Here is a 10,572-nt window from a genome sequence, read left to right as displayed (position 1 = left end):
AATTATACTGTTTAATTTTTTAAATTTAATTATTTTTTTTTTAATTTATTCCTTTTTTAGTTATTATTTTTATAAATGTATTTTCACAAAATTGAACGCTGATATGGATCACTAATGAGAAATTTTTGCTCCAAGGATATCAAAGACTTATATTATATATACATATGTTTGGACGTAGCTAGTAATTTGTACTCACCTTATGGGCTTTGATGAGGGCGCCCTCTGAACAAGCTAATGTGACGTCCACCAGACTCTCGTCCTGTAGTAATTGACTAAACACCCCTAACAGGTTGGATTGATGATTGTTCCACCTCAAGCAGTAGTGCTCACTGCCCATGTCGGTGACAGCTTACGCTGCTGTAATTACAAAAACACAAACAAACAAATTTATTATACAATATAAGTATAAAAAACAACAATAAGAAAAAGCAATAAAAACATTTATCAAGAATTTAATCGTAATGTAAATAAGATTACATGAATGAAGACAAAGGAATTTAGTTATGCAAATTGCTGAAAGAAACGCACACATACATACATACATGTATGCCTAGCTGCAACCTTAATAAGCGAATGCAACAAGTGTGCAACAAGCCCTTCCTTTCAGCCACTTGTAATTTAGTAATTTCCGCGCTATGCGGAAGCTCTCTGCGCGCTCTAGCGCTTGTGCGCGTTTCTGTTGTAAAGCAGCCAGTAAATAAAAAAGCTATTGTTGCTGTTTTTTTTTAGAATGAGACTGCAATGCGTATTTCAATGCTGCAAGTGTGAATGACTGTTGGCGCGGCCGCATGCGGATCGAATCGACGGGTGGAAATTATTGGCGCGCATGCGTGTTTACAAAAGAGTACCAGCCAACATACATACATATGCTCTTGTCTCTATATACATATAAATATTTATAAGTAAACACATTTGTTTGCCGTTGCGCTTTTATGTTGCAATTGCGCGTGAGCGTAGACTCGACGACTTCGCATGCGTGCGCGTGTGCGTGATCGCCGGGCGGTCGTTGCAGCGAGCGAGTGTATATTTGCACAAAACACGTGATTAATCATACTTATGGAGATGCGGATATGCATGGGAGGCTTAAGCGCTACGAAACCGGCATCAACTTTAATGCGCATGCGCTCGGATCGACACACACACCTGCACATATGTTGATGCGTTGGTTGCATGAATGCGTGCACTGCGTGTTAATTAAACAAAATAGAAGGCAGGAAAATGTGTGCTGTTCACAATTGCGGCGTTGTTAAATTAATGGTCTGTGGTGAGGAAGTGCAAACGGTTGTTTTATTTATATTAACAATAATTTTCTGTTTATCCAACGGAATTTTTCTTTGTTAGAAATGTGAAAAATGAGTTAAGAACTCTATTAGTATGGAAAATACAGTTGAATTGCTGTAAAAAGTGTAAAAACATATAATTAAGGCATTTTTTATATCCAAGAAAATTATTTCTGAACCCGAGCGATATTTTAAAAAATTAATATTTGCTTAAAATTTTAAAAGAAATACATATTTTGCTACCAGAACTTATTTCTGATAAGAAGTCAATCGCCAGATGCAAAAAAAAAAAAAATGTTTCAATATAGCTTTCATCTGATCAAAATTGACCCGGACTTGTCCGAATCTATACAAATGTTTTCCTAAATTAGTGTCATCTTTCATCGGTTTAAATTTAATCATGAATAAACTGAACAACAATTGTGAGTGAAATTTTATGTCTTCCATGGAATCACGGCAACATAGTTGTTTAAAATGCAATAGAAGTGTTTTGGGGCGTCAACTTTATAACGAACACAAGTATTTGAGTTGCACAAATCAGACAGAAGGACTTCTTAGGTAACTTTACGCAACGAAAATTTGCTCAATGCCTTCGTCTATCCACTTCATACAATGCTTAAAAATCATCGTGTTAACAACAGGAAGCTAGCAGAGCATCTCATCTCTTAAAGATCACATTTTAGTTAATGTGAAAGTCACGTCGCGTAGAGGTTGAAAAATATATACTTGACAACGCAACTGCGGACCCTACATTCATCAATCGCCTCATTTCTGCTGACTATAGCTGATGAATGCGAAACTATCCAACAATCTAGCGAATGGTGTTACAAAAATGACCATGCAACCGAAAAAAAAAAAAAATCGAAGAAGGTACTGCAGGTCTGATGTATCACAAGTGTTTGAAAGCTTGGATTAAAGTTGGTCTGCTTGTATACGTATGAGCTGAGGTGAGTCATTTGTAGGCATTAATAAAAAAAAATGCTACACATTAATAAATCCGATCAGAGGCTATATAAAAGTTAATATAAATTTTTAGCATTAATTTCAAGATAAAAATAATCAATATACTGTTCAGTGCCATTTTTGATATAGAAATTAAAACCTAATGAATATGTCATTTCAATACGCTTAAATATACTCAATAGGGCTTAGACTCAATTGAATCTCAAATATCGTTAAAAAAAATAATTTTGTATCCACCACTTGATACCCGATAGCCATGTAGCTACTAAAAATCAATAATATACAAATATGATCACATATAATTCACAACTGAATCTCAAAAATCTATAAAAAAAATTATATCGATTTAATTACTGAGTAACCGGTAACGGTGTAGCTACTAAATAAAGGTTTTATACAAATATGGCCAGATACAAACACTGAATCTCGTATGTAATTCTGTTAAAAGGATCATTTCAATGTCGGAACCTAGTAACCGGTAACCATTTATGGGAGGTACAAATATTCAAAATTTACAAATATGGTCCTTTATAACTCACACTGAACCTCATAGATCTATAAAAAAAAATAATTTCGATTTAAATACTGAGTAACCGGTAACCATGTAGGTACAAAATATCGGAATTATACAAATGCGGTCACGTATAACTAATATTCAATCTCACAGATCGGTACAAAAATATTCCGAAATTAGTACTTAGTACTCGGTAACCATGTAGGTACTAAATATCAATAATAGACACATACACTGTAATTCTTCACCACATTGAGAATTAAAATTAATTATAAGTACCACTTAGGAATTAACAGACATATCTATGATTATTCAGCCTTTTTAATACTCAAAACTGATTGAACGTACACAGCGCTGATTTGTTCATCAAAACCACTAGAAACCATTAACAATTTTAAAGCACTCGATACTCTGTCGATATGGATAGGGATTTCCATTTTTAGTTGACCTGAAGTTTCAATAACGGCTAACTGTTCATGACACAAGAAGCAGCCCTCGATACACTTTTCATAAGAACTTTTTTGGATGCCCTTGAGCTCCTTCAACGAATTTTGTTTTATCTCTTCGATGAACTATAAAAGGTTTCAAGCGGGAGTTTCAGTTTGTGGAACAAGAAAAAATCACACGGAGCCAAATCTGGTGAATACGATGGTCGATCGACGGTATTCATTGCACTTTTGACTTTAAATTCGGTCACAATCGTACCGATTTTTGATTTTTGAAAAAAAAAAAATTATCAGGACAGACTGGCGAGAAATGTCAGGTAAATGTAAGAGAGATGGCAAGAAAAATCTTTTCCAATGATTTTGATAATCCAAGCTCTAAAAGAAAACATCAAACGAAGCTATAATATATAATAGGTATATACCAATATATTTATATATGTACCTCCTATAGTATATAGAGGCCAACTTATCTCAACACTCACGATCGCAAAGCGACTGCAACTGGCAAGCGTGAAATTGGTTTGCATTTGTTAAACAAAAAGGGTTGGAAATCAAATGCAACAAAAACAAAAAAAGGTACACAGAAAGTAAGAAAAAACACGCATTTAATTACTTCGCCCACAAATTAAAGAGCAATTCATCACTTATGCAATGCATGAGCAAATACACGTGCAAAGCAACTCGCAGCCACATACACCGTTGCATTCGATTGAGCTGATATCCGCGAATGCGCACGCATGCGCTGTGACTGACCGACGCATGCGACTTGACGGCCACCTTCGGTTACAACGTGTCGACTTGATAATTAAACATGTCCGTTGCATGTGGTAACAACAACAATTACAGGAAAATCTAATTGCAAGTGTTTCGAATAAAAGTCTGTCGTTTTTAATGCATTGCAATAGCAACTAAGAAGTTACAACTAGAAAATTCCAAATAATATAATATTGCAAAATTCTTCAGGTGGCTTAGTTAATTTTTTTTTTAATAATTGTGGCTTTATTCATTATATTATGCGTGCGATGCATTGTTAAGTTCTGTGTAATTATAAATGTATAGGGTGTTCTTTTAGAAGTTAAACTTTTACTGATTATCACAGCAGTTGTCAAAAAAGTTGTCACATAAGTTGTCAAATCATGTTCAGCAAGGAGTTACAATATTTGCTTAACCGCTAAGTAAGTAAGCATCTTGGCGTAATTTCGTTTGTGAACAATATTGAAAATTCTCTCGCGGCTTCCATGAGCGATATATATGAAAGCTAGAAATGAAACTGCCTTTTGGTCACATACCTGTAAGTCATATGTTTTGACTCAGTTGTCTTATATTTTGTGAAGTAAACTCAGTGATCTATGCTGATAAAGCAGTATGCACTGGAAACCGATATGTTTTTTTTACTAAGATGAAGGCAAGATCAGGCCGGCAGTTGGACCACCACGATTTCCTTCATAAGTAATTACTTTCCTGATCAATGAAGAAGTGGATAAGTAGTTACTAGTTCAGGAACTACTACAAGTGAACTACTTCATTCCTCGTTCCTGAACCAGCTTTGCAGTAACTTGTGTTGGTAACGTTAGACCAACAGATGTTTTGAATGCTCTGTGGATTGAAAAGCCAGTGAGATTAAACTTAGTTTCATCTTTCTTCCGTAATTTTATATGCAGTATTTTTCAGACTTTCTTCAGTCCATTTTTGGGAGCCACTGGAGCTCTTGACAGTATATTGAGTCCGTTAAACGTATGATCAAGAGGAACTTCCCTAAGCTGATATGACGCACATAATATTGTGTACTGAAAAATATACAATTGAGCTGTAAAACTGGAAAAAACGTTAACTTAGACTGCATCGAAATTAAAACATGTTTCACAGGTTCAAGTTTTAACACAAAATCTTCGTTTTGATGTGCCATTTTTTTTTTTTTTTTTTTTTTTTTTTTTTTTTTTTTTTTTTTTTTTTTTTTTTTTTTTTTTTTTTTTTTTTTTTTTTGGATCTGCCACTTTGTGTGCTATATGTAATAATGATCCGATTTATTTCAGTTTTTTCGGAGGTTGCACTGACACCTAGGACAATATCTCATGCCAAATGGCAAATTTAGTGAAGATATCTCGTGACATGAACAACCTTTCCTTACAAGCATTTGATTCCGAGAGTTTCGTTTGTATGGCAGCTATATGCTATAGTGGTCCAAAATTGGCAGTTCCGACAAATGAACAACTTCTTGGGGAGAAAAGGAAGTGTGCTAATTTTCAAATTCTTATCACAGAAACTGCTGGACTAGTTCGCTTTTATGCAGACGGATAGACGAACGGGTGGAGGGATCGACTCAGAGCGTCATACTGATCACTTATATACATATTTATAGCGACTCTGACCTTTCCTAGTGGGTGTTAGAAACATCGTGGTAAACATAATATTACCCTATTCAGGGTATAAGAAATATACCTCCCTCTAACTCAGCCTCATAAGTTCCATAGCTTCCTGACAACTTACACACATTATCCCTCCTAAATTTACACTACGTACGTGGACAGTTAACTCGCAAAAGTTTGAAAAGACATTCCAAGGCTTCTGAGATCTCCTACCGGCAGTGCCATGTCGCGCGCTCACCTCACGTACTGCGCCGCACTGAGTCTTGAGCACATTCTTTGCATACAAAAGCGCTGCTGACATGCATTTCTGGTTGCAATTTGCGCGCACAAACATGCGACTGCCGCAACGTGCCACACGCACACATAAACACTCGCATTTACAAGCAAGAGTAGCAGCGAGGCCACCACCAGCTTGCCACCAGCGCGCTCGCCAGCGCACAATACACTTGTGGCACAAATGCGTGGATGCGCGCTTAGCTCATTTTTTCATGTCTGCTTTCAACTTTTGACCTCGCACCTCTTTGACCGATTTTAATTTGTTCGTTGTACGTTTAATTGACGAGTTTTTTTCTCCGGCTTTTTTCGCTGGTTTGCGGCAAACGCAACTGCGGGTTAATGCCATTGCACGCTGTCATGCCGCTGGTGGATGTAGCAATCATTGTTGTGGCGAGGTTGTTGCATTAATTGCTGGATTATTAAAATTTGCGTAATAAAAAGGTGCGTTTTCGTTTTCCGCGCCACCAGCCGCGAAATCACAATTGCTGTCGTTATTGTTGTTGTTTTTCACTTGAACAATGACAATTGCAACCGCCAAACCACAGCTAGGCCTAGACAACGGCAGTCGCTAATTCCATTTGCATTCAATTATTTGTGGCAAGGCAAAGCCCAGAGCGGTGTGTGCGCAAAAAGGCCTCCAAGCGCTGCATGCCACGCTAAGCGCGCGCGCACACACAGACAGACAGCGCGAATGCACCGCCGATCGCAATTGAGTAATTATTATTGCTGTTGACATACTTTGTTGGACATGCAACGTAACATTGTCAACAGTAATTTGCATTCGCGCGGCGCGCGCTGTGACGTCGCCGTGACGCTATGATGCAGCGCGCCGCAAACACCGCCAATCAAATGTGAACGCACTTTTTGTGCAACGCTGAGTGCGGCATTTAGTGGTGCTGCCGCCAACAATTGGCGCGCATTAATCAAGCGCCTGTTGGCCGCTGCACTTGTTAGTGACGACGGCTTGGTCGCTGCCGGCAAGTGATCGCGCCGGTGATTATAGTAATTTAGGCATTAATCTCTCACATTTAGTTGCATTCATTTTGCCCAATTTGCCAATTAACGCATTCGCATGCGCTGCGGCATGCCAGGGGCGATGGTGGCGCTGCCCCGCGTTAGATAGAGGCCTGAGAAAATCGCTTAAGTTGCACGCATAATTCACACATGCCGCATATGGTCGATCGGCGTGTTTGTTTTTTTTTTTTTTTTTGCAGTTGTGTATGCAACTTTGCGCTGGGAAATGTTTACAAATATGCTGTGTATTTATTTCAATCAAATTAATATGATTTAATACAAAAGTTGTTAAAAAATATTTGTACACTGCGCGACAACTGTGGGTTAACAGGGTGATTAAATTGAGATAAGCTTTCTTGCATTCCAAGATGTGATCAAACAAATATGTTAGGTAGCTTAATCTGGAAAGCCAATTAGCCGTGCTTAGACCAGTTTGGTACGTTGCGATACCAGATTGAGTTCAGTTGCTAGGTCGAAGAAGAGTACTTATCCATGAGGGCACCTGCGCTTGACGCGAATTTTAACAGACTCCGTGGTCTCACTATCTATACCTTCTATAGTGGACCACATCGTGGGGACTTTTGCCAATGCGGCATTCTGATGGCTTGCTTTAGACATTTTTCACAGTTTACTCAATCTGTCAGCACCAGACAGTCACCAGAGAATATTCCCATCAGGTGCCTACCGTCTCTTCTATCGAGTCCCAATAGAAATCAACCAGATAGAGGAAATAAACGATATTTTATAGTGGTTTTGAGTGGTGTGACCACTGCGTATATAATTCTCAAAGAATTTTCGTTATTAAAAAAAGCTTGTATTCCAAAAATTAACTTTACTTTTTCAAAATGAACACGATCACTCTTTTACACGAAAACATCAAATAAAACCATTCTCATGTAATCATATCTATATTTCTATCAACCCTTCTGAAACCCAATGCAGGCTTAAGAATTAAGAAAGCTGTAGCGCAGAGTATAAATAGATACAGTACTGATCCTTTTTATACGCGAAACATCCTTTTGACGATGCTTGAATCGTTGATCTCTGTCGTATTTTTTTTTTTTCGTTGAAAATCTGTAAACGCCGAAAAACTTAAACTTGGTATATGCAAAGCTCTTCAATCCAAAAATTGGCCTCTTTTTAACAAAAAGTGTCGAAATCCAAAGCTTTAATAAGCTATGGCTGGTTCGAAAAGGAAACTTCCAAACTCACCAAATTCGAAAGATATTGGGAAAGAGATAGTATGCAGTGATTGCTGCAAACTTAAACCATAAAATCAATTTAAGGTATGGTTTTGCAACGATCAGGACTCCCATCATTAAGTGGGGCCTCCTAGAGAGAGGGAGAGAGGGAGAGAGAGAGAGAATATAAATTGGTTTGACGTATCTCAAAATGTCACAATGTTCCAGAAGCAGCCGATGGCATTCACTCCGAGAGAATAAAGCAATAAGATCATAAAGCTTTATTTTATAGTACTTTCAGCCCCTTTTTTAATAAAAAAAAAACAATTCTACTAGGCGAAAAACTGGTTTGTAGATTGTGAAACTTCAAATGATTATTCGAAATAGCATTCTTTGGTATCGAATTTTTGAAGTTATCTCTTGCAAATGTTGCAAGCATTCGAAATGATTTCTTCCAAGGCTTAATTCGAAGCGGGATTGTCCGCATAGACTTTAGACTTAAGGAAGTAGTCTAACTGTGTGATATCAAATCGACCGGCCCAAAACCTGAAATTATCTGCTCATTGAAGTATTCTCTCAATAAATCCATTGATTGATGCAATGGTTGAGAAGTGGCGCCGACTTGTTGGAACCAAATGTCGTCGAGATCACGAACTCTAATTTCAGATATCAAGTAGCCGGTTATAATTGCACGATAAAGGTCGGCATCTTATTGACATCATTTTTGAGGAAATATATACCGATGATTCCAACGGCCCACAAATCACACCAACCCGTTGTTTTTTTCTTTTGAATTATTTCTACCCATTGAGCAAGAAATGGGTTCGAAAATGTCAGATCTTCTTGGAACTTTTCAAGAGCCCAAGATAGAGCAAAACGATGTCGTTTGGGAATATCGAGGTGCTTCGGTTTTTACTCAAGCTGTATTTTGTACGCTTTCGATTTAAGATATCAACATAAAGTCCGAGATACTGCGAACTTGCACTTTCAGCTACGGTTGTTATATTTTCTTCACTGCGTGCTGGGCGTGATCTATTCAGTCGAATATTAACCTACAATTAATGCTGGGTCTTAAGATGGATGATGGTGTGAAAAATAGTACGTGGACTAGGTTGACTATAAGTTGAGCGAAGCGCGTGAAACACATTCTGAAATTTTAATTTTCGAAATAAAATTGAACGATTTGTAAACGTTGCTCAGTTGTAAGTCTTTCCATGACGAAATGCCAAAAAAAAACTGAACTAAAATAACATGATAGCTTTACAAGGCTGTCTCTACTTGGATCGCCCGTTATAAAGTCCACTTCATCGTCGCTCAGTGTATTGCACATTAATTTTTCTATCAAAATCCAATGTGAAGACAGGTGAAAAATTAAGCTCAACCAGCGGTCCATAATTACCGGTGAAATATGAGTTCCATGTAAATCAATTATTCAATTTTTGTTGCGTGGAAGGTGCAGTTGATTGCCGGTTGAGGCTAAAATTTTATGCCTATAAGTATTTAAGTGCCTGCAGCTATGAAATTTTGTGCAAAGAAAAAAAATATATAAAAAAAGATATTAAAATAAATGCGTTTTAAGTCGGATTTGGTTAGCGTTTTGTGCGAAAAATGTTTGGGAAACTGAAACCTGTCACTTAACTTGTCATAAACATGTCCAAAGAAAATGGCGAAAAGCGATTAGGTGAAATGATTTCCGACAAATCGCAGTTGCTTGTAATTGAGATGCAATTAAGTGATTGGAAAAAATGAATTGAAATGTAAACAAAGTAAATGTGATGGAAATTTGCATTAAAATTGAGATGTGTGTAATAAAATCTCACAGAAATCACAAGTGAAGTAAACAATTGGTTGTTGAGGGGATTAGTGTACATCAGCGAGGATTTAAAATTTTTTGAAGTAAAAAAAATTTAAATACCTGGCCGTCCGGCTAGAGAGGTTATTGGCTTATCTGATATAGTAATTACTTTACTTGTATATACGAATATACAAATACACATACATATACAAATATATTAAGCTACTAATGGAAACTAGGTATCTCCGCTCTTCACAAAATCACCCATAAACATCTGTGTGTTTGCTTGTTGCTGCAACTACACATTCCACAAACGATTAGCGCACGCATAATAATTTACAAATACATACACAAATAATAAAAATAGTTAACAGCTTATTGTGGCAGCCACAACGCATGTGTGTATTTAGTAATAGAAGTGGCATGCAATACAGCTCTAAAACCACACTAAAGATAAAGTAAAGGCAAGTGAAAGGAAGGTAAACTTTGGCAGGCACGCAGTGCAGCTGGACAACATAAAGCTGCAGCTTGTGGTGTTTCCGCTGATATCATCAAGCGCTGTGTTGCAAGAATGCTAATTCATGAAACAAGCGTGGGATACTAATTTTCGTTAATTAACGCATGCGTGGATGCGTCTTGTAGTGTTGCAAATATTTTTTTACATGAAACTGGAACTGGGCCTCTGGGGAGGTATACTGAGTGTTGGTAAAAATTAATTAAATTTGTTCTGTTTTTTT

General features: G+C 37.2%; 1 protein-coding gene across 2 annotated transcripts in view; it reads right to left on the bottom strand.

Moving 5' to 3' along the window:
- The window catches only part of LOC108974202 (longitudinals lacking protein, isoforms A/B/D/L), a 230,022-nt gene that overhangs the window by 89,921 nt on the left and 129,529 nt on the right, over nucleotides 1-10,572 (bottom strand). Inside the window, exon 2 of one of the 2 annotated variants that reach the window (XM_018941906.1) lies at nucleotides 197-357. In XM_018941906.1, the coding sequence (XP_018797451.1) occupies nucleotides 197-337 (141 nt within the window). In that variant the 5' untranslated portion in view covers nucleotides 338-357. Of the gene's footprint in view, nucleotides 1-196; nucleotides 370-10,572 lie in introns of those variants that run through there. The other variant, XM_018941905.1, reaches the window with a different exon arrangement.

This window comes from Bactrocera latifrons, unplaced genomic scaffold, assembly GCF_001853355.1.
Source record: "Bactrocera latifrons isolate USDA-ARS-PBARC rearing strain unplaced genomic scaffold, ASM185335v1 scaffold_54, whole genome shotgun sequence".
NCBI lineage: Eukaryota > Metazoa > Arthropoda > Insecta > Diptera > Tephritidae > Bactrocera > Bactrocera latifrons.
The sequence above is the reverse complement of the archived record's forward strand: the minus strand, read 5'-3'. Positions and strand labels throughout refer to the sequence as shown.